The following is a 25,471-nucleotide window of genomic DNA, read 5'->3' as shown; positions in this document are numbered from 1 at the left end:
TTTCATAAAGTAAAAGCAGTAACGTATATTGGGTTCATAGTGTACGTAGAATTAAAAATGTACGTACGTGGAGGCATAACTAAAAATAGAAAATGGAACACTAAAAGACTCAATTCACTAAAAAGAAAGCAAAGTAGAAGCAGAACAAAGACCAAGTAAGACAAATAGAAAACAAAACCAAGGGGTGCCTGGGTGGCTCAAATGATTAAGTGTCTGACTTTTGATCTCAGCTCAGATCTTGATCTCAGATCTTGTGAGTTCAAGCCCCACATTGGGCCCAGTGGGGAGGAAAAAAAAAAAAAACCAAGATGGTAGACTTAAACCCATACAAATCAGTAATTATATTATACATAAATTAACTGAAACCTTGACTAAAAAGCAAAGACTAAGTGGCTAGATTTTTTAAAATCAGGACCTAATAATACACTATTTATAAAAAACAAAGTTTAAACATAAAGGCACAGAGGTAAAAGGAAAAAGATAAAAAAAAGAAAAAAAAGATATACCAAGTAAACACTGAGCATAAGTAAGCTAGTGTGGCTACATTATCAAACAAGGTAGATTTCAAAATAAAGATTATTAGCAGGAACAGACATTTCATAATTATAAAAGGGTCCTTTTTTTTTTTGAGAGAGAGAGAGAGCATGAACCAGGAGGAGGGGCAGAGGGAGAAGCAGACTCCCCAGTGAGTGGGAGCCCAACATGGGGCTCAATCCCAGGACCCTGGGATCATGACCTGAGTCGAAGGCAGACACTTAACCAACTGAGCCACCAAGGCACCCTGATAAAAGGGTCGTTTCATCAACAAGACGTAACAAACATAAAAATGCACACACACACACACAAATCTCAAATATTCAATATGTGAAACAAAAATTGGCAAAATTAAAGGGAAATAGGCAAGTCCTAATAGATTTTAACACTCTGAGTTTAGTAATTTACAGAATATTAAAAATCAAAACAATATAGGAGTCAAGCAACACTATCATTAACTTGATCTAATCGACATTTAGAGAACACTATACCCAACAACAGCAGAAAACTCATTGTTCTCAAGTGCACATGGAACATTTACTAAACACACCACCTTTGGGGCAGTGAACAAGTCTAGTAAACTTCCAAATTCTGATAAAATAGAGTATGTTCTCTGACCAAAAAGAGTATAAAAGAAAAACAGAAAATAATAAACACTAGGAAAACAAAATAGTATACATAGAACCCCCCACCCCGCAACCATCTGGAACTTTTAAAACATTTCTAAGTAACACCTGGGTTAAAATTCAATACTTATGTCCTAATCACATTTAAAAAAAAAAAAAAGATATTTGCAACTGAATTACAATGAAAACACTAGACATAAAAATTTGTAGGATCAAAAAATTGTAGGATGCAAACTAAAGCAGTCCTTATAAGGAAAATTATATATTTAAATGTCTACATTCAGGGGCACCTGGGTGGCTCAGTCGGTTAAGTGTCCAACTCAGTTTCAGCTCAGGTCATGATCTCAGGGTTGTGAGATTGAGCCCCGCATGGGGTTCCCTGCTGGGTGTGGAGCCTTCTTTCTCTCACTCTGCCCCTCCCTCCAGCATGTTACTCTCTCAAAAAAGAAGTCTACATTCAAAAAAAAAATGGAAAATCAATACTATCTTAAGAAGCAATTAAAAGAAAAACAAATTAAATCCAAAGTAAGTAAAATGAAATGATAAAAATAAAAGCAGAAACCAGTGAAATATAAAATGGACAATATGGGTTATCTGAAAAAAAAAATTAACAAAACTGATAAAGCTCTAGGCAAGACTTCACAAAAAAATGAAACAAAAATTCCCATAGCAGAGATAAAAAATGAAGTATCACTACAGATCCTACAGATATGAAGTAGTAAGAAACAGATATTATGAAGAAAGGTACGCTGAGACAACTTAAAGGAAATAAATTCTTTGAAAACCCAATTTATGAAAACTAACAAGAAAAATAAGAAAATCTGAATATCTCTTTACTCACTAAATTTTACCTGTAATTTTTAAATTTCCCACAAAGAAAATGCCAGATTAAGAGGACTTCACAGGTGTGTTCTCTGAAACACTTAAGGGAGAAATAATACCAGTATTACACAGACATTTTCAAATAACAGAGGAAATGGAAAACTTCCCAACTCTTTTCTGAAGCCACCATAACCCTGATAATCAAAATCAGACAAAGACATTACAAAAAAAGAACATAACACACAATTTTTCTCATGAACATAAATTTAAGTATCCTTAATCAAATATTAGCAAAATGAATAGAACAATAGATAAAGAGGTTAATACATCATGACCAGGTAGAGTTAACTCAGGAATGTAACATTAGTTTAACTTAGAAAATTCAATGCAATTCACCCATTAACAGGTTCAAGAAAAATATTTAATGATCATTTTGATAGATAATAAATATTTTATCAAAGTCAATGTCGATTCATCATTAAAACTGGGAATAGATACAAGCTTCCTCAACATGTCAAAGGCATCTACAAACAATCTTCAGCTAACATTATACTTTACAGTGAAATAATAAATGCTTTTTCCCGAGGATCAGGAATCAGGTAAGATTTCCAATATCACCACTTCTATTTAACATTTTATTAGAGCTCTTGACACTGCAATAAGACAGGTAAAGAAATAAAAGACACACAGATTCAATCTGAAAGAAAGCTGTTTTTATTCACACATGATACCATTGTGTACATAAAAAAATCATAAAGAAATTTTAAGAATAAGTCAACTCAGCAATATTGTAGGACACAAAAAACCAGTGCATTTCTATGTATTAACAGTACATTGGAAAATGAAATGTAAAACATAACCTTTAAAAATAACATTTAGAAACATAAAATACTTAGAGAAATTTAATGAAAGATGTCCATAACCCCTATATTAAACACTATAAAACATTACTGAGAGAAATTAAAGACTAAATAAATGGTAATTACTCAGGAATTATTAAAACTCTGTATTGATGATATTGAACTATAGGCTTTTGTAGAAATAAACTGATCGTAAAATTTATATGGAAATGCGAAGGATCTACAATGGCCAACCAATTTTGAGAAAGAACAGAGGAATCATAAGAAAAAATAAATAACTCACTCTCTACACATCACACCATACACCCCCCCACCCCATGCCACAAAATCTTCACAGGTCACAAACTAATTATAAAACTTTTATAAGAAAACATGGGAAAAAATCTTCACAACACTGGGATAAAGATTTCTTAGAGCAAAGAGCTCTCTCAATAAAATTTTTAAAAACTGATAAATTCAGGGGTGCCTGGGTGGCTCAGTCAATTGAGTCTCCGACTCTTGGTTTCAGCTCACGTCATGATTTCACAGTGATGAGATTGAGCCCAGAGTCAGGCTCCATGGTCAACACAGAGTCTGCTTCAGATTCTCTGTCCCTCTCCATCTGCCCCTACCCCCACTCACAAATGGCGTACTCACTCTCTTTCTAAAATAAATAAACTCTTTAAAAATAATTGATAAATTCAACTTTATCAAAATTAGGATGTTCTTCTCATCGAAAAACACTGTTAAGAAAATGAATAGGCAAGCCACAGATTAAGTATTCACAACTAATGTATCTGTTGAAGGACTTGTATCCAGAATAATTCCTACAATCCAATAACAAAAAGATCAACAACATATTTTAAATGAGCAAAAGATCTGAATAGACACTTCAAAACAGAAGAAATAGAAATAGCTAAAAAGCACATGAAAAATTTTATTCAACATCACTAACTATAATTAGCTAAAAAGAAAATGACTGCCACAGTCAAAGGTTGGTAAGGGGGTGGGGCAACTGGAACTCATATAATGCTGGTAGGAGGATAAAACTACTCCAGAAAACTGTCAATTTCATAAAAAGCCAAATATACATAAATATATATGTACACACACACCAGCAATCCCACTCCAAGGGGGATTCTCCAAGAGAAATGAAAATATGTGTCCACAAAAACCCTTCTATACAACTGTTCATTACAACTTTATTCACAAAAGCTAAGAACTGCTCTATGATCTACATTCCAATGTCTTTCAGCATGTATTTTAAGAATAAATTCATATTAATGTCAATTTAGTTTTCCATTTAAATACTGGAACCAATATAAAATGTGTCTTTCAACAATTATCATATGATTTCACTCATATGTGGAATTTAAGAAACATAACAGAGTAGCATTGAGGAAGGGAGGGAAAAATAAAACAAGACAAAATCAGAGAAGGAGACAAACCGTAAGAGACTCTTAACCATAGGAAACAAACTAAGGGTTGCTGGAGTGGAGGTGGGTGGGGGGATGGGGTAACTGGGTGATGGGCATTAAGGAGAGCACATGATGTAATGAGCACTGGGTGTTATATGCAACTGATGAATCACCAAATTCTACCCCTGAAGCTAATAATGCATTATATGTTAATTAACTGAATTTAAATAAAATTTAAAAAATAAAATAAAATGTGTCTGTCAGTATGCCACTATCAACTACCATCTTTAGGGCAAAATCTTACATACTGTGAAAAACACAGAAGCTTATATACAAGAAATGCTGTCTCTAATTCTACATAATCCATTTTCTACCAGTTCTACCTAAATTCTTTTAAAGTGACTTCCTTTCCTAGTCTCTCTACACTAGAATCTAAGAATTCTTGAATGATGCATCAGCCCTGACAGATCTCTTCACATTCTGGCTTTACTCATCCCCTGAACTATAACCAATTAAGCTGTTACACTTTTTTAATTGAAATGTATATCCCATAAATGTATTCATGTAAAAACAAAACAACAGAACGATGGCATTCAATTCCACAAATGTGTTGGAGTTGCTGTCTTTTCAAATGCTTTAAAGCAAGGCTTTTCAACAGCCACACTAGGAATATATTGAACCAGATGATACTTTGTTGCAAAGGACTGTCTTGTGCTGGATATTTGGCATCAGGGTTGGCCTCCATCCACTAGATGTTAGGAGTGACAATCACAGTGTCTCCAATCACTCACAGTTGAGAACTGGACTTAAAGGATTATCTCAATATGTTGTCTCAAGATTTCTGTGATTCTTTCTGCCTTGGGCAACCCTTCCTCTGAGTTTCCAAACTATTGCCAAATCTTCAAGATCCAGTTTAACAATTAATTTTTTCTATCAAGCCTTCCCCGCCAGCCCCACTTCTATTGCTTTGCAGCTCCTAAAGCACCTCGGACCTCTGAAAAGGCTCTTAGCCTGCGAGTTCCCTCGAGGTCAGGCCTTTTAGTTTCTCATTTTTGCATCCTTAGTGCCAAACACAGTTAATGACTGTTTAGGTGCCTGAATGACATGCTCTCTACACTACTTACAAATACTACCACAGTTAATGTGCTACAGAAACATTATTATTCAGCCCAACCGCATGGGATTCTGGAAGCAACATGTTCTTAACTCACTTTTCAGGGGACAAACAAGACAGTACCGTGCACATAGTTGCTAAATAAAGTCTTTGGTGTAGCAGCACTCAAAAACGCTTATTGCTCCGGATACTTAGGCGATTGCCTCTACCCACTATCATCATGAAAACATAAATGAGTGAATTATAAAGTAAGAAATATCTTGCCGTCCTTCAAGACCAACGTACTGGGAATCAGGCAAAATCAAACCAAACAGAATATCTGAAATGTCAGATTAATGAGAGTAAAATGGGAAGCATTTTCTTTAAGCAGTGCCTGAATGTGATGTGTGGGAGAACCTCACACAATGGTAATTATTTATCAAGCAAATGTGTGGGGGTCACAGCACAATGAGGCATGTGATAAGCATGCGAAGGAAGCTAAAAGCACATTATATAACAAAATTGTTGGGGCAGGAGGAAGGAGATGGTGTTTTGTCCTTTAGAGAAGAAAGCTGCTTCTTCTGACACGCTACAGCTTGCCAAAGAGAAACTAACCACAAAAAATCCTCTTCTCCCACCTGAAATGAGTGACATGATCATTTCACAGCCCATGGTATCTGGAGTGTGGCCGGCGTGAAGTACTGAATGTTTGTATCATTTTAAAAGCCTTATTTTACTTATGGTCCTTATTTGCAGCTCTGTTTTTTTTTTAAGCTTTATTGAAATATAATTCACACTATCAAATTTACCTAGAATATATAATTCAACAGCTTTTAATATATTCAAAGAGTTGTATAATCATCACCAAATCAATTTTAGAACATTTTCAACATCTTCCCAAAATACTCCATACCCATTAACAGTTAGTGTCCATTTCCCTTGAAACCCCCAGCCTTAGACAGCCACTAATCTACTTTCTGCCTATAACGATCTGCCCGTCCTAGATGTTTCATATAAATATAAAATTATATGTAGTCTTTTGTGACTCATGTATTTCACTAAGCATGTGGTTTTCAAAGTTCATCCACATCATAGCACATGTTAGTTCTTCATTCCTTTATATTGCCAAATGATATTTCATTGTATGAATATAGCACATTTTATCTACCCACTCATCAGCTGATAGACATTTCGGTTGTTTCTACATTTTGGCTATTATGAATAAGGCTGCTATGGACATACACGTACAAGATTTTTATGTAGACATAGGTTTTCATTTCTCTTGGGTATAGAACTAGAAGCAGAATTTCTGGGTCACATGATAACTTTATGCTTAACTTTTTTTTTTTTTAAAGATTTTATTTTTAAGTAATCTCTATACCCAAGATGGGGCTCAAACTCACAACCCTGAGATCCAGAGTCACATATTCCACCACCGACTGAGTCAGCCAGGTGCCCCTGTGCTTAACTTCTTGAAGAACTGCCCAACTGCTTCCCAAAACAGCTACACCCTTTTAAATTTCTACCATCAGTTTATGAGAAAGTTCCAATTTCTCCACATCTTCACCAATACTAGTAACTATCTGATTTTTTAATTATAGCCATCCTAGTGGGTGTGAAGTGATATCTCATTCTGGTTTTTTTTTTAATACATTTATTTATTTATTTATTTATTTATTTATTTATTTATTTTAAGTAGGCTCCGTGCCCAACATGGGGCTTGAACTCATGACCCTGAGATCAGGAGCCACATCCTCTACAGAGTGAGCCAGCCAGGCACTCCTCAGTGTGGTTTTGATTTCCCTAATGGCTAATGCTGTTAAGCTTCTTTTCATGTACTTATCAGCCACTTGTACATATTCTTTGAAAAACTAATTCAAATATTTTACCCATTTTTTTAATTGGGTTACTTCTTTTTTTATTATTGAGTTATAAGAGTTATTTATATATTCTGGATACAAGTCCCTTATCAGATATACCATTTGCAAGTATTTTCTCCCATTCTGTGGGCTGTCTTTTCACTTTTTGGATGGCATTCTCAGCACATGTGTTCCTAAATGTTCTTAGCTGAAATAGTCAAAGTAAACTTCTGGTAAGTTGAGAGGAGGAAAATGAAGCACAGATCCATTTAACACTGATAATCAAAGTAGTAATGGCTAGTTGGGCCCCCACCACCAACCATTCTCTCTTTCACTGTCAGTGACAAATTCCCCCTGAATCAGAAGAGCACATGGATGTCTGGAAACAAAAGATAGAAATCTCCCTGCCTCAGCATTTCCCAGCCTCCCTTCCAACTAGATATAACCATACAACTCCATTCACATTGTTATGTGATCAGAAGTGCTATGTTCAACCTCTAGAAAGTGTTCCTACAACAAGAGACTGCTGTACAAGTGGGATCAGGCATCTTGGACCTAAGGTGACCGGAAGGGTAAACCCTACACAAGGCGGAACAAGACCTGGCACCAAAAAGCATGATACCCACCTTGATCTGACCACCTCTAGGCTCTCCCAAACAAGAACAAATAAACTTTTGCACAATTTAACCCATCTTATTTTGAGTTTTTCTGTTACATGCAATCAAACCTGATCTCAACTCATGCAACAATTAAGTGAAAGCTCTTGATTTATCTCTACATAAATCAAATGCAAGCCCAAGCTCCATTCTGCAGTTTATGAAGTATTGCCTGTTGTCACAATGTTACCTGCTTTCCCAACCCAAGGAATAAAACAATAGCAAAAATTGATACCAGGAAAGAAGCCAAAATATGTTTGTGTTAAGCATATGTAATCAACTGTGAAATTACTATATGGAGGTACCCAATAGGAATTCTCTAAAAAATCTATCAGAAACATTTACAATACCCACCTGCTCCACAATGGGTTAAGTTTATTTTCTTTAAGCAAAACAAACAAACAAACAAACAAAAAACCACTGGCACTCTCAGCACTGCAGTGTGGTACAGAAGAAAAGGACAGCTGACTGGTAGTTGCTTGATTGAATCTAATCCCAGTTCTGTCACTTCCAAGCAACAATTCAATTTCATTTAATTCAGTACAAATTTGGTGAATGCCCACCATATATAAAGCATCGCATTTGGTACTGCAGTCCCAAGTAATCCTAAAACAGAGTTTCTACCCTCGTGGGATTCATAATCTAATAGACAAAGAACAAATTACTTACAATTCCCAATAGTCTACTTGGCCAGGAATTGGAGAAATACACAAGAGAAGAGCCTACCTCATTCAAACTCTTCACTAAATAAGCTTTCCGAAACCCAAGAATTAGGGAAGTGACCTCAAAGTACACTCACCCTCCCTCCAAATTTTGTTTCAAAAGTGGGAGACTAATAGCAACGCACTGATGGGGCAGGGGCTGGTAGCAGGAACCTAAGAGCCCCACAAAAACTATCCTTTGGTAACATCAGGCCTGAATAGATGTTTCCCTGCTTAGAAATGAAGAAATAAGCAAAGATAAGAGGAGTCAATAATTTAACTCAAAAGTAACATAATCCTAGAGACTCAAGGAAACATACATAAAGTTATTTTCCAAGTTAACCAAAAAGCTTTAGAAAAAGACTCACAATAAGCATGTATTATTTTTGAAGAAGTATTTCTATGATATTAGTATTTACATAAGATTGAATAGACTCATATAAAATGTTAGATCCTATAAAGGGACCGTGTTTGTTCCCAGAATTTACAAAATGGGAAAATTTACAAAACAAACAATATCTTCCACCTCTGCACTGTTCAAAATGCATCACGGAAACAATACTGAGAATACTGAGTAGGCAGCCAGATAAGAACCTGAAATTCAGGGAAAAGATCTAGGTAGAGATAATAAACGTCGGAGTTACCACCATAAGGATGGCACTTAAAGCCATGAGGCCGGACGAGATCAGAAGGGTGAGGACGAGGAGAAGAGCTCTAGGGTGAACATCAGAGAACCCCAACATCAAGAGGTCTGGGAAATAAGAAGGTGTCATCGAGTCTAAGAACTGAAAAGCCAGTGGGGTGGGAGAAAACGAACAGGCAGGTATGATGTTCTAGAAGAAGTGAAGCAAGTAGGTCATGGAAGAGAGTGGCCTCCATGTGACTGGCCATGTCAGATGCTGCTGCCAACAAAGAAGAGGAAGCACGGGACAGCTGACCATTGGACGCTGCACATGGAGATCGTGACAGCTTGACAAACACAACACAGTGGAGAGGAGAGACAAAGCACAGACTGGAGAGCGCTCAAAAGAGAACAGGAGGAAGAAAAAATGAGACCTTAATATAACAGCGTTCGAAGAACTTTTTTGTTTACTAGAGGAGAGAAATGGGCAACAGACAAAAGGGGAGACTGGTCAAGACAGGGGTCTCTTACATGTGATGGTGGGGGCGTTTTTTTTTTTCCGATGAAAAAAGAGTATTTTGTGTCATAAGAATAATCCAGTAGAAAGGGCAACCCTCAGGTTAACAAGAAAGAAAACTGCTTGAGTGATACTGTAGAGTAGCACGGACAGGATGAGAGACAAATGAACAGAGAGGCTCAGGAACATAGCTCACAGAGACGGAAGAAGGGCAGGGTGTCTGGGCATGGTGATGGAGTGGGTCTTTATGGCAGTGGATGATCTCTTCTCATTGCTTCTACGGTCACAACAAAATAGGACACAAAATTATCAGCAAAGAGGCAGTGTCAGAGGCTCAGAAAGAGAAATATACAAAATATTCATCAACCAGGAGAATAAAGGAGCTAGAAAATGTAGCACAGTTAGTGGTTAGTCTTAATGGCTCATTTGAGGTTAGTGGTCATGAATCTGAAGTGATCCCAGTGAACATGGTTAAATGTGCCTCTCTAGGAAGAGGGAAGGCAGAAGTGACTCTTACTTAAGTTGGGGTTGTACCAGCAAGTCTAATAAAGGAAGAGAAAGACAACGGAGCATATTTAAAAGATTGACTATGAAATTAAAACCAGGCGAGGAAAGGAAGTGAGGGTGTAAGAAACTGAGTAACAACAGGCTCAACTGATTATAGAGAAACTCTAAGGATACTGACCAGGAAAAAAGCAGAGAAGGATAGGGGATGGCGGAAAGAGAAAGGCTTGCGGCTGAGATTCTAGAGCGGTTGCCGGTCCTTGTAATGACAAGACCTAAGCAATGACTGTGAGAGTGAATGGCTGAGGTAGGGTAAAGGACAAGATGACCAAAGGACAGGAGTTCCAGGAGTCAAGAGCAAAGTGCTAAAAAGAATCCTCTCAAGCGGTAGTGAAATCACCAAGAATTTTAAAAGGAGTAGAACTGGAGATATACCGTGTAAGGAGCTAAAGACTCTAAAAGCAGCTCAAAAAAAACAGAAAAAAAAGAAAAATACAGACTGCAGAGTGATTCACTTTGAGGATGAAACCACCTGAATGGACAGAGAAAGAAAGAAAAGACAGCCACAGGAAATAACATTTAAAAAGCAATAGCTGAAAATGGAGAGGTCCAAGAAATTTTGGGCAACAAGCATGATTCAGTCATGTAGGTCAAATGCTGCCAAAGCTGCCAAGGGCTGCACCCAGTCTCCCACTGGGTTTCTTACTGAATGACCCAGAGCAATCTAACTTAACACGACCACAGCTGAATTCATTGTCCTCCATCTTTGGGCCTCCTTGGTTTTCCATCTTAGTAAATGGCACTACCTAGGTGCTTAAGCCAGGAACCTTCACTCTATACTCCAACATCCAAATTGTCTCTAAATTTAGCTCTAAACATCTCCCTCAAATGGATCCCTTAGCTTCCATTCCCACTGCTACCAACACTAATCCAGGGCCCTTTCATCTATTCTTGCCACCTGCAGACCTTTCTCTACTCTGCCAGAGTGAGTTCTGAAAAAGATAAATTTATCACTCACTACTCGACTTAAAGCCATTTAATGGATTAACCTAAAAAACCTCAATGCCAGGCCCTTGCCTCCATCTCCAGCCTCTTCTCCTACTCTTCCTGGCTACTCCAGTGTTGCTGGTGCCTCTGGGGACCTCAAATGGGCCACGTCCTCCCTTGACTCCAGGCCTTCACATGAGCCATTCACTCTGCCTGGAATAGGAGTCCCAATCACAGCTGACTCCAAATAATCCACCAGTCATCAACTAGACGTCAGGTCCTCCATATGCCTTTCTTCAACCACCTATCTAGACTAGATTAATGGTCCCCCTACCATGATATCCCAGAAAGAAGCTCTGGGTGTCAGCAGAAGTAAATTAGAGACATCTACAAGAAGAAAGAAGCTGAAAAAGTAGGGATCCAGGCCGCTTACCCTCTTCAATAAGGGAACTCTCTTTTTCTGTTATTTCTCATATACAGAAATGTAAAATATTATTTGAAAAGAGGGTCTCCCTATAAAGCAGTTTAAAAACCACTAGAATAGGGGCGCCTGGGTGGCTCAGTCAGTTAAGTGGCTGTTTTCAGCTCAGGTCATGATCCTGGGGTTCTAGGATCGAGCCCCATGTCCAGCTCCCTGCTCAGCGGAGAGCCTGCTTCTCCCTCTCCCTCTGCCTGCCACTCTGCCTACTTGTGCTCTCTCTCAATCTATCTGTCGAATAAAAAAATCTTTAAAAAAAAATAATAAATAAAATAAAAACCACTAGAATAGATCATCTCTAAAGTCTGCCCCCCACATTCTCAGAGTTTACTTTTTTCTTTTCCCTTTTTTTATTATGTTACGTTAATCACCATATATTACATCATTAGTTTTTGATGTAGTGTTCCATGATTCATTGTTTGCGTATAACACCCAGTGCTCCATGCAGTACGTGCCCTCTTTAATACTCATCACCAGGCTAACCCATCCCCCCAACCCCCTTCCCTTCTAGAACCCTCAGTTTGTTTCTCAGAGTCCATAGTCTCTCATGATTCCTCTCTCCCTCCGATTTCCCCCCCTTCATTTTTCCCTTCCTGTTATCTTCTTTTTTTTTTTTAACATATAATGTATTATTTGTTTCAGAGGTACAGGTCTGTGATTCAACAGTCTTACACAATTCACAGCGCTCACCATATCAGAGTCTATTTATAAGGTGTTATCCTATATAGGCGAAAATAACTCCACGGTAATCCCTGGTCAATCTCTGTGAGGGGTGGAAAGTGTTTACCATCATAATAAGGATCACTGGTGACCAAGTGCATTTGGCATGATCAAGTCTTAGAGAAAATACGAGGTTAGGCAAAAACAATACACACTATACTAGAGCAATATATGAAAGCACTAGAAGTATCCTATTTTCAAAGCAAATCAGATTAACCCCATTCAACACATTTTCTAGTAGACAGCACTGCTGACACATCTTTGTCAGTTATTCAGGGAATGTCACAATTACGTGGTAATACTCAGACTTACGGTGTAGTGGGTGAGAGGCAGAAAGGGCTCTAGAGGTGGAATGCAGGAGTTCAAATCTCAGCCATTCCACTTACAACTCCATGCCCTTGGGAAAATCACCTAAGCTCTCTATGGCCCAGATTCCCATCATAAAATGGGAAGGATGATAGCTGCCTAAAAGGGCCACGGTGAGGATTCAATGAGAGAAAGCACAGAAAAATTTAGAGTACTTAGCACTGACTCAGTAAATGCCTACTGGGTAGATGCCCACAGATGCTCAAGTTGTACTACACAGCCTGAATCTCTTCTTAAAGTCTCTGAATTAGTCTTTACTGGACTGAAATTGAACCTCTTCCACAATGACATTCTCTTTCATTTTTTTTTTCAGTCTTGGCAAAATGCGTATTAAACTACCTTTCTCATGGTAATGCCAAATTTATCATGGCGCCTAGTGGCACACTTTTATGTATGTGGTCTTCAGTTCATTTACGGGAAAGGAAAGCATAGCTCCTTCCTCTCTGCATCCACCCCACAGACTCGGTTCCAACATCTGAGGGAAGAGGTAGCCTTAATTATTTTTGTATTGGTGGATCCTGACCCCGAAATGAACTTTTGTTACAGAAATCTCATCTTGTAAACTTTTGTTATACAACTATGAAACAGCCTTATCTAAAGACCAGTGTTGCCAAGACTAGGACTGGCAAGGAATCACCATACTGTCAGACATTACGAAAGAAATATTCTATGAGTACCAAGATTTTCCTCAGTACGACAGGAGGATACAGAAATAAATTCCAGAGAAGTAGTAATATTATCAGAGGAATGTTTTCCTTTTTTTACTTCCTCCTCTCTGGCGAAGATTCTTTCAAAATAACTGAAAGTCATACAACAAGGGAAAAGATAAGCAGTCTTTAAATAAACAGTATGCCTATGAACCTCCATCACATACAGAATACACACACCGAAAATTCCCACACACAAAAATGAATATTGTTCTGTATTAACAATCCACCATGTCTTGTCAGCTTTGTCACCTACTGCTTCACTTTCATTCATTATTCTTTCAGTGCCATAATTAGGCTTGGATCAACAATGAAATGCTCCAAGGTAATTTTTAATTACTAGTTAGAAGGACTTCGAACTCCAGCCAAGATCAAGCTATCACTCCATAGCTAAACACAGAGACAAAGACTAAACGGGTCAAAATGAATACAAAGCCTGGAAATGTAACAAGATAACATTCTTTCAGGCCAAGGAAATCTCAGTTTCAATTAACCTCCATTTTTTAAATCATCTTTTATAGGACTCTTTCATTAAGTGCAAGAATTCTAATAACTTACCGGTCAGCAGCTTCTACATCAAAACAAAATCTTCTGTCAATGGAGTCAGTATGCCTCTTGGTACATTCTTTCAAAAAGAACACCTCTCCATCCCCCTGAAAATAATCATTTTAAACATACTCAAAAACTACAATATAAACATAGACACACTAAAGAGCCCTATATTGGGGAGGGGGTACCCCAAGGTTCAAGATTTTAAGTCCCTTTATCCTATTCTCTTTCAAACAAGTTTGTTTAAACACTATTTATAATCTTTTTAAGATTTTATTTATTTGAGAGAGAGAGAGAGAGAGAAAGTGAGTGAGCGCGAGCAGGGCAGAGGAAGAGGGAGAAGCAGACCCCCTACTGAGCAGGGACCCCCCCCCCCCGACATGGGGCTTGATCCCAGGACCCGGAGATCATGACCTGAGCCAAAGGCAGACGCTTAACCGACTGAGCCACCCAGGTGCCCCTGTTTATAATCTTAATCATTTTTGTCATCCTCTTTTCCTTAAGGTTTTCTAGATCTTGCTTTGATTACAGTAACACCAAATCAGACCTCGTGAGCACTGATTTTAAAAGGCAGACTAACAACACAGTTTCCACAAGCCAGAATATTTGCTATTCTCTTATCGCACTTTTTAAAGGAAAAATGTTTTTAATTTATACTGTTACACCACATAAAATAAGCAATATGTGACTTTAAAAAAAAAAAGATTTTATTTATTTATTTGACAGACACAGACACAGCGAGAGAGGGAACACAAGCAGGGAGAGTGGGAGAGGGAGAAGCAGGCTTCCCGCCGAGCAGGGAGCCCGATGCGGGGCTCCATCCCAGGACCCTGGGATCACGACCTGAGCTGAAGGCAGATGCTTAAAGACTGAACCAGCCAAGCGTCCCAATATGTGACCATTTTTGACCTATAAAAACTTCAGTTCCATATGAATATACCTAAAAGGTATCATATTTGAAGGCCCTAGAGCAACTGTTGTGATCATAGAAAGCTAGAGCCACTCAATCAACGTGGGTTTTGTTTCCGGAGTGGACCACCCTGAATTCATATTTACTTAATTTGTTTTAATACGGTACTATTTTACCTCACTAAACCATCCAAGGGAGATAGAAGCAATGCAGGAACACAGGTTCTGAGTAAAGAACTAGAAAACCTCTGAGTACCTACTTCTAGAACAGTCTTACATTTTCTAAAATAGGAGAATCTCCACGTAATATTAAACATTCAAATATGCCAAGACTCAAATTGTCACAGTCATTATATTCTGAAGTGTATTTTTTATTATGTGGTGGTTAAACAGAAAGACATCGCTAAGCAGACATGTCTTAGCCGTTTGAATTAGTCCTGACAGGAATCTCAAACTCAAACCTGATGCTCAATCTTAATCCCATCAGCCTTTATGAGTGATTTCCTCACTTCCTCCTCTTCTCCATGGCCCTGATTTTCCATGTCTATTTCATTATTACAAAACTATGTCTGTATTATAAGCTGCTTTAAATATTTTTCAGGAAGATGTAAAGTATATGTAAATAGAAGTGAACTTGGGTCAATTCTGTATTTACCTAAGCAAAATCATACCCAGCAAGCAATGACTTCCCCCTTTTTTTAATGCATTACCAATTATGTTCAATATTGGTGGAAGAGCTTTGCCTCCAGACTATCAATTATTGCTATGAGCAGCAGTTTCTATTTAAAACCCAAATAACGATCATATTTCCTACACAGACAATTCCTGAGGTCTTCTTGCTATCACGTGTTGTTTCGCTATCTATTTCTGTGGGAGGAGTAGTTAACTGGGAACTGCCTAAGTGAGAACTTTGTAAGTCTAAATGGAAAACAATAAAATTCATTACAGACTATCTACCGTAGCACGTTTTCAGGCTGTGAATACATGTATGCATATCAGATCTTTGTAAATACTGACCTGACAGAACACTGAGTTGTGAAAGCTCGTTTTAAGTGTTCACTTTATCCTCCAAGAACAGAGACATAAAAAGGATTCTAGTCCTGACCATAAAAACTCATACATACAATTCAAAAACCACAAGAATTGTTGTTTACTGGCCTACTTTATTTAGAAATAAAAGAAAACAAAGATTTTAATCCTAAAACCAAAATATAATGTATTTATCATTAGAGAATATAAACACATTAAAATGTCAGCCTCGGGGGGCGGCTGGGTGGCTCAGTCGTTAAGTGTCTGCCTTCGGCTCAGGTCATGATCCCAGGGTCCTGGGATCGAGCCCCGCATCGGGCTCCCTGCTCAGGGGGAAGCCTGCTTCTCCCTCTCCCACTCCCCCTGCTTGTGTTCCCTCTCTCGCTGTCTCTCTCTCTGTCAAATAAATAAATAAAAATCTTAAAAAAAAAGTCAGCCTCAGGCACCTGGGTGGCTCAGTCGATTAAGCGTCTGCCTTTGGCTCAGGTCATGATCCCAGGGTCCTGGGACTGCGTCCCATGTCTCGCTCCCTGCCAAAGGGAGAGTCTGCTTCTCCCTCTGCCCCCTCCCTGCTCGTGTTCTGTCTCTCAAGTAAATAAATAAAATCAATAAATCAATAAATCAATAAAATGTCAGCCTCAAAAACTACATCTCACATAGAATATGTAATATATAATCAAATACTTACAAGTTTTCCCCCAGATCTGTGCTCAAATGGGATTATGTTGAACTTCTTGGCTGCTTTCCGATACATGCAGTAGTGTTTGACCCAACTGGAACCAAACGGAGCGGGCCCTTCAACAAGAAATAGAACTTTACATTTTTCCTCATAAATAAGCAGATACGCAGAGTTTCAAACGTATTACTAAAGAGGAAAAACCCAGTAAGCAGCAACTAATACAGCTCAAGGAAACCAACTAGCAACACTGTTGATTCCAATTAAAAAAAAAAAAGTAGGGAAAATAAGAAGGCTCAGAGAGATCATTTGAGAGAAGATTCAATACTTTTCAGCAACAAAGCAATGAGTTGAAGACATACTCTTCAAACAGTTTGCCAGATTGGACTGTTACCTCACACCTAAAAATCTCTTCATTGTGAGCTATATTTTTTGTTTACTTCCAGGTATTAAGAGCTCACAAGGGTTTTAAGAATTCCATTCAATGTATGTAATTGTTTGGGATTCAGTTCTGGCCTCTCAAAACCAATCATAGAATCAAAATGCGGAGAAAAATCATCTAGTCTAGCACCTACCAGAGTGTTAAGCCCACTATAGCACCTTGGTAGACCACTGCCATTACTAATGATGGTAAAGCTAAGCTTTAAAATGAAAAATGAAGAACAGAGAGGTGAGCTATTCACATATGACCAGAACATTCTCAGAACCTCTTTTTACCTCTGGTAAAGTCAGTATTATCACCACCAGAGCTTTTGGAAGACAGTGGTCTATGTCAGGAGTACCTAGCAATCTAGAGTTTCACATGCCAGTAAAAGTCCAATCATAACAAAAGTTATTCCCAACAGAAGTTAACAATTGTGTCTTTTACCAAATAAAGATTAAAAAAAAAAAAAGTAACATCTTTTATCACCATCATTTTACCTGCAAACAAACCTTCTATACCTAAAACTCAAGAAGGACAAGCTTAGGAGGGAGAAAAGAGATCATTCAAAAGGAATCCACTGAGCTTTTAAAAAAGCTGCTCACATTGTCTTGGGGGCAGTGGGGAATGAAAGGTGTTACCAGACCACAGTAAATCTCACCTCAGACCATCAGGCACACAAACACCAGAATGCAGGGATCACTGGTGTGTGTGTTACAAATAGCTAGCACTTGTATCCTATTCTATGGTTTAAAACATATTGTGTAGATATTTCACGCAATACTAAGAAAAAACTTTGAGGAGGAAATGGTGCATTATTATCTCTAATTTAAAAAAAATTAAGCTTAGACCAAATACCCGAGAAATGACAAAGCCCATCCTCAAACTGGGAGTCCCTGGTCCCAAATACCAAGGTTTTCCCATTCATTAAGCCACCATCCATTCCTGACTCCCATCTAACCCCAGCATTTAGGCTTTTCACAGCTGTCCATGCTCCAGGTAATATCCTAGAGAGCGCAACACAGACTGACAATTCCAACATTCAGGACCTGTGTGATCTAGGGGACATTGTTTCTCTCCATTTTCTCAATGCTGCTTCCATTTTCTCAATGGTAAATGGAGTAATAATAGTACTGTACACTTCATAGGGTTTTTTAACGGATTAAATGAGACAAGGTGTACAAGAAGCTTAGCACAGTGTCTCGCATGCAGTTAACAAGAGGATACTTTTGCCACTACTGCTTTTGTTGTTTTTCCAACTAGTCTCAGCCCAATTGCTCTCAAAGATAGCAAGTTGAGCAACAGTTATGAATCTAAAAATTAAAGTTTCCTGTGATTTTCACTTGGGCATGTAATACAAAAACTCTATCCTTCCAATGTCTCTACCCTGCATGTTAATTTAGTTATTTCAAATTCAATGAACAAACTGAGATTAAAAAGCTAAAACATCAGGAAAATTTAAAGTTCCGCTGGCCGTGTCTCCTCTTCACGAGACATGAAGACTGTGGTAGCCCAGACTGAATAAGGACAAATGGCAAAAGAACCCCTCTGCCAACCACATATGCATTAATTTGACTCTGAAGCACAGATACCCCACAGCTCTTCCACAAGTACTCGCTCCTACTCAAGTGGTCAGTTGGAAAGTCTTGTAAATCAGCCGCACTAATGAAAATTGTGAAGTGTGCTGATGACAGTCAAGGGTGGGAAGGCAGGAGAACAGCAAATAGAGAAATATTTTCACATTCTCTTCCTTTCTACTAAATAATACTCAGGTTCTATAGCTGAGGAAGTAAAGTTTAAGAGCTGAACAGTTAAAAATACGACCAAACTGTCAAAAAGTTTGAAAGAATTTTTAGGTGCCTTCATTTTCAAAATAAGGACACTCTATGCACCGCATATTCACTGAGAGCAACAATACTAAAAATTCTGTAAGTTAGAATGCCATCTAGGAGTCTTTTTTATAGCCATCTGCAATCACCCTGACAATTTTAGCAAGAACAAATGATCTCAGATTGGTGTGGAAAGAACTGATGTGAAGGAATAGGAGGAATATGTCCCTGTTGACTTTAACATGGAAAAGGAGGGCTGTGGGAGGGGGAGGGTGTGCATATGTATATGAATGTGCATATGTGTGTGCGTAGGTGATAAGGACGGCGAGGGATGAAGCGAAAGAAGGAAAAATACCTCGCCTCACTTTCAGCCTTACACCAACTTCTGGCATCCTTATAAGCAAGTTTTAGCAAAGTGTGATGCAGAATTCCAGGATGCATCTGGAAAGTGGGGTGCTCCTTGAGTTCCTAATTTCACTGTCCCCTTCCTGGAGTAGGAATGTGTTTTCCCCCATAATACAAAATACTACTTTCTAGGACAGGAGGGGGCAAAGGCAGTGGTAGCCATAATTATTCCAAAAATAGAGTAATTACAGGGGCGCCTGGGTGGCTCAGTTGGTTAAGCGACTGCCTTCGGCTCAGGTCATGATCCCGGAGTCCCGGGATCGAGTCCCACATCGGGCTCCCTGCTCAGCAGGGAGTCTGCTTCTCCCTCTGACCCTCTTCCCTCTTGTGCTCTCTGTCTCTCATTCTCTCCCTCTCAAATAAATAAATAAAATCTTTAAAAAAAATAGAGTAATTACAGTAAGAGTTTTAAAATCATTTTTCATTAGTCATTCATCACTGCTGGAGGTCCTCTTACTTTTTTCCTGCACATATAAGTAGCCTTCAGCTGTGAATTGACTTGCTCGTTTGTGGTCCTTGGGATTCTGTCTGATTTTGTTCATAAGCTCTTCCACTTCTGACCTTGTTCCTTCAAAACGATTCCGTGTCTGAAACAGATAAAAAAACACATATAAGTTTTAAGTCCTCATATGAGCTTTTTCATGTACATTTTTAAGGCTCTGGATAACTATAATTAAATTTGTAGGATTTTCCTATAAACTTCTTGAAATATACCCACCCTTTCCAGTGTGTCTCTTTGTTAAGATTACCGTTCAAAGGAAAAAATTAGTGCTGGAATAGCTAATAGAGGAGTCTAAGCTAAGGTAACTGGAGGTTATTTACTCTCGAAGCTTTCGAACACTAAGAATGCTTGTGATAGTCAACATAAGAATTTATACCTCCACATTTCACAATATTACTAAATCTTAAAAAAAAAAAGTAGGTCATAAAATATCTGGGAAGTCTCTCCTTCGCACAATCAACCTGACTCACCATTATTATACCAGCAGTATTAGGTACTCAGAACCCAAAAAACTTAATTCATTTTTTGCAGGTCATGGCAATTGCACTTGAAATGACATTTCTTCTCAGATAAAGCAGGGGGTGGGGGGGGTGGGACAGAATCCCATGTACAAATAATGTCTTTGATATCCGAAGAGACAAATCACATTTCTGAAACCCAGGAGACTCGGTATGCCAATATCTCTGTCAAACGGACACACTGGAAACGTACATGCAAGGTGAAGTGACGAAATTACCAAGGCAAGCATGATGAGTCAGCAACACCAAGTTTCTGGACATTTCTTTTATCCACACTCTGAAATAACTGTATTAACACCAAAAAACTGCTGATGTGAAATTGTGAAAAAGCAGAGATTAAAAAAATTTTTATTGAAATCCCTCCCCTCTCCTCCCTACAACGAAAGGGGTTACCAAGGGTCCTAGAACAGAAAAATGGTAGGATGGTACACATTTTTTAGGGGAATGGGAGTTTGATAAATGTGGATTGCAAAGGGGAAAACTTATCTGCAGAAACTTATTTTAAACCCAAGCTGAGAGTTTAAAAAAAAAAAAAAAATGTAGGTACTAGAACAAAATGCAGGATTGCAAGGAGGGTGGGACTCATTTGTTAATGGCCAGTCCTCTCTTGCCTCCCTGTTTCCCATACCTCCAGGATTTCTTGTCCTCATTTTAATACTAATTATACACCGATTTTATTTATTTGCCTCTTTGTCACTTTATTTAGATTCCTCCCAACCCTCACTTCTTTCTCAACGTGTGTGTGTGTATAATATTTATACATATAAATACTTCAGAGATATTACGGGTTCAGTTCCAGGCCACTGCAATAAAGCGAATATTGCGATTAAGCAAGTCAAATGAATTTTGGGGTTTCCTAGTGTATATAGAAGTTATGTTTACACTATATTGTAGTCTATGAAGTGCACAATAGAATTACGTCTTAAAAATGTACATACCTTAAGTAAAAAATACTATATTGCCAAAAAAAAAAAATGCTAACCATCATCCGAGCTTTCAGTCATAATCATTTTGCTGGGGGAGGGTCTGGCCTCAGTGTTGATGGCTGCTGACTGACCGGGGTGATGGCTGCTGAAGGCTGGGGCGGCTGGGGCAATGTCTTGAAATAAGACAACAATGATATTTGGTAGCATTTTACCAACAACAGAACTTCTTTCCAAGTTGGACTCAACCCTCTCAAACCCTGCTGCTGTTTTATCAATTAAATTTATGGAAGGTTCTAACTTCTTTGTTGTCATTTTAACCAATCTTCATAGCATCTTCACCAGGAGTAGCTTCCATCTCAAGAAACCATTTTCTTTGCTCGTGCATAAAAAGCAACTCATCTGTTCAAGATTTACCATGAGATGGCAGCAATTCAGTCCCAGCTTCAGGCTCCACTTCTAATTCTGGTTCTCTTGCTATACCCACCATATCTGTGGTGACTTCTTCCACTGAAGTCTTGAACCCCTCAAAGTCATCCTTGAGAGTTGGAATCAGTTTCTTCCAATCTCCTGCTTATATTGATATTTTGACCTCTTCCCATGAATGACGAATGTTCTTAGTGGCATCTAGCTCTCAACAGAGGGCTTAAAATACTCTGTAAATCATGCTGTTAATAGATGTGCTGTCATCCAGACTTTGTTTTTCCATTCATAGAGCACAGGTAGAGTAGAGTTAGTCTAATTCTTAAGGGCCCTACAATTTTCAGAATGGTAAATGAGCACCGGCTTCAACTTAAAGTCACCAGCTGCATTAGCCTCTAACAAGAGAGTGAGCCTATCATTTGAAGCTTTGAAGCCAAACATTATCTACCCTGAGAATCTGCTGTGTAGTGAGGCCACCTTCATGAATTATCTTAGCTGGACCTTCTGGATCACTTGCTGCAGCTTCTCCATCAGCACATGCTACTTTACCTCACACTCTTCTATTATAGAGATAGCTTCTTCCTTAAAACCTCATGAACCAACCTCTGCCAGCTTCTGACTTTTCTTCTGGAGCTTCTTCACCTCTCTCAGCCTTCATAGAACTGAAGAGAGTTATTGCCCTTGCTCTGGATTAGGCTTTGGCTTAAGGGAATGTTGTGGCTGGTTTGATCTATCCAGATCACTCCAACTCTCTCCATATCAGCAATAAGCCTGTTTTGCTTTCTTAGCATTCATGTGTTCACTGGAGTAGCACCTTTAATTTCCTTCAAGAACTTTACCTTTGCACTCACAACTTGGCTGTTTGGTGCAAAAGGCCTAGGTTTCAGCCTATCTGGGCTCTTGACATGTCTTCCTCACTAAGCTTAATCATTTCTAGCTTTTGATTTAATGTGTGACTCTTCCTTTCACTTGAATACTTAAAGGCCAATGTAGGGTTATTCACTGGCCAAATCTCAATATTGTGTCTCAGAGAATAGGGAGGCCTGAACAGAAGGAGAGAGACGGGGGTGTGGGACAGCTGGTCAGTGAAGCAGTCAGAACCACACAACTTTCATCGATTACATTCACTATCTTATATGGGCACAGTCTGTGGCGCCCCACAACAATTTTGACAGTAACATCAAAGATCACAGATCATGATCACAAATGTAACAACAGTGAAAAAGCTTGAAATATCACAAGAATTACCAAAACGTGAGACAGAGACACGAGGTAAGCAACTGCTACTGTAAAAATACGAATAGACTTGTATTACACACATTGCCGTAAACCCTCAATCTGTAAAAAACACAGTATCTGTGACGCTTAAAAAAACAAAGCATGATAGAGCGAGGCATGCCTGTATACACACACACACATATACAGATATGTGCATGCCGTGTGACAGATGCCGGGACACACACACACACACACACACACACACACACACACACACACACACAGAGTACACACCTGCACACACACAGATATTCCTGTTAATCTCATGAGTTGCACCCAATACTCTCATTATTTATATTAATACTCAAATTGTCCTGGGACTGGACCAGCAGGGGCCCCTTCTAGCTGAATCTTGTATCTTTTGACACACCCCCTTAATTGAGTAATCCCTTACTTTCTGGTCCCAAAAGGAGTCCTGGGTTCATCCTATACTTTCTCTGTCCCAGTCCTAGAAGCAATGATTTCCCTCTACCTCCAGAAGCCCTTGTTCCTTTTAGTGGAGTGTAGAAGTTAGAAACCAAAATCTGAGCACAGTGTGTCACAGTTAAAGGGGTGTCACTGCTTCTGGGTGTTCCTGGCAGACAGAAAAACTACATGGATGTATATATGTGTACACAAAGATAGGCTGTGTTTTTTTTTTTTACACATACACTTCTATATCTCTCTATATTGAAAACCCCGTATGTTCATACAAGTAAATATAATCCCAATCCAATACTCCAGTTTCTTTCTAGCCTATCCCTTCCCAATTTTGAAGATTTATTTGAGAGAGAGAGAGTGTGTGTGCACATGCACAAGCACATGCAAGCGGGGGGGGGAGGGGAAGAAAGAGACTCTCAAGCACATTCCCTGCTCAGCGGGGAACCCAACATGGGGCTTGATCTCATGACCCTGAGATCATGACCTGAGCCAAAATCAATAGTCAGTAGCCTAACCGCCTGAGCCACCCAGGCACCCCTCCCTACCCCGTTTTGTACATTTCTTTTCAGAGAGTGAGAAATCTAGCTCCCATATCCTCAATCTATTTACTTATTTGTTCAATTAATACATCTGCTCAATGTAACCAATCTCCCAAATACACCAGCCACCTCTTCTTCAGGCTGCCTCTATACCCTTCCCACCCCCACCATCACCATCACCCCCACCTTCCCTGCTGCAGACCCCTCCATGGAGTACCACCTGCCCTCACTGTCCTACTTCCTCAGATGTGTAGGACTCTGCACTGGGAAGGGAGGGGAAGGATTTTACCATTTTAGGTAAATTATGAACAGGAATAAAAATTACATATTTTAATTTTTTATAAAGATTTTATTTATTTGAGAGAGAGAGAGAGCATGAGAGTGGGGAGGGTCAGAGGGAGAAGCAGGCTCCCCACTGAGCAGGGAGCCCAATGCGGGGCTCTATCCCAGGACCCCAGGATCATGACCTGAGCTGAAGGCAGACACCCAGGAGCCCCAACATTTTTTAAAATTTGAACATAAATAACAGAATGGCTAGAGCCTCACAATCTCCAATTCCTAAATTCCAGGTGTATATTATCATCAAATAATAATAATGTTAGACTGGAAACGATACAGTAAGTGACCATTAGAGTGTTTACACTGTGGTTGGAATTACTGAAAACACTTTTTGGTGCTTTAATCCTCAAAATAACCTCTGAGATAGTCTGGTGCTATCCATTGTCAGTAAAAAGGAAAAGGAAAAGGAAATTCCTTTCCTTGTATACTTTCTTAAATAAATCTCCAAATAAACTAGTCTTAAATTAAGCCTTATAAATTAAGTATGTTATTACATCACCTCCTTGGGAGGAGGAGGATTCAATTTGGGGACGAAGCTGGAATTCAGACACATTTGAGTATGTCTAGAAACCTGGTGGGTCAGGCTTAGCATAGGTTCACTCCCATAGTAAGGGAAAAAGGAAGACGAGAGAGAGAGGAGCTTTTCTCCGTGCTATACCCAGAAATAAAGCTTTCAAGGCAGAGAGAAAAGGCTAATTCCAAGGACAGATAGCCATTTTAAGTTTTCCCATCCTGGCCCCATGGCCTCATTCAGAGGAGAAAGGAAGGCAAAGTATAATTAAAAATATGAAAAAGGTTTCATGAAACAGCTCTAAAACATGAGGGTGGGCCCCATGCAGCCCTGCCTTAGTAACCTTGCAAAATAATGTAACAGAAAAGGGATAAGGCCCTATACACACACACACACATCCCCTCACTGTAATCCCCATACTGCCCCTCAAATGCCCCACGCAGAGGGAGGTGGCAGAAAAAGGAACATCAGGCAACAGACCCCAGGTGAATAGGTGATAGAGTCTAAATCCCATATAAGACACCTTCCATGGGGATGAGGGAAACACAGTTTAGAACTGGTGACAGGTGGAGGTGAGCGGAGATTCACCATCAGGGCCTAAATCTGAGTTCCTACAATTAAAAGGACTCCCGTGTTATCCACAGGTTGCTAAGGTCTGGGCAAGCAGATGGCCATATCAAGACGTTCCCCCGCTCCCATACGTACGGACCCCAGATACACCATGAGTGACCCATTTATATCCCAGCACAGA

The 25,471-nt window shown here is 39.1% G+C and overlaps 1 protein-coding gene across 2 annotated transcripts in view; it reads right to left on the bottom strand.

The window, feature by feature from the left end:
* The window catches only part of ARHGAP10 (Rho GTPase activating protein 10), a 341,466-nt gene that overhangs the window by 192,104 nt on the left and 123,891 nt on the right, over positions 1-25,471 (bottom strand). For both annotated transcript variants that reach the window (XM_027599802.2, XM_027599803.2), the window contains exons 8-10: positions 19,725-19,854; positions 16,625-16,731; positions 14,008-14,102 (exon numbers count right to left, since the gene is read on the bottom strand). In XM_027599802.2, coding sequence (XP_027455603.1) covers positions 14,008-14,102; positions 16,625-16,731; positions 19,725-19,854 — 332 coding nt within the window. The remainder of the gene's footprint in view (positions 1-14,007; positions 14,103-16,624; positions 16,732-19,724; positions 19,855-25,471) is intronic.

This window comes from Zalophus californianus, chromosome 2, assembly GCF_009762305.2.
Source record: "Zalophus californianus isolate mZalCal1 chromosome 2, mZalCal1.pri.v2, whole genome shotgun sequence".
NCBI classification, from domain to species: Eukaryota; Metazoa; Chordata; class Mammalia; order Carnivora; family Otariidae; genus Zalophus; species Zalophus californianus.
This window is presented reverse-complemented; position numbering and strand designations above follow the sequence as displayed.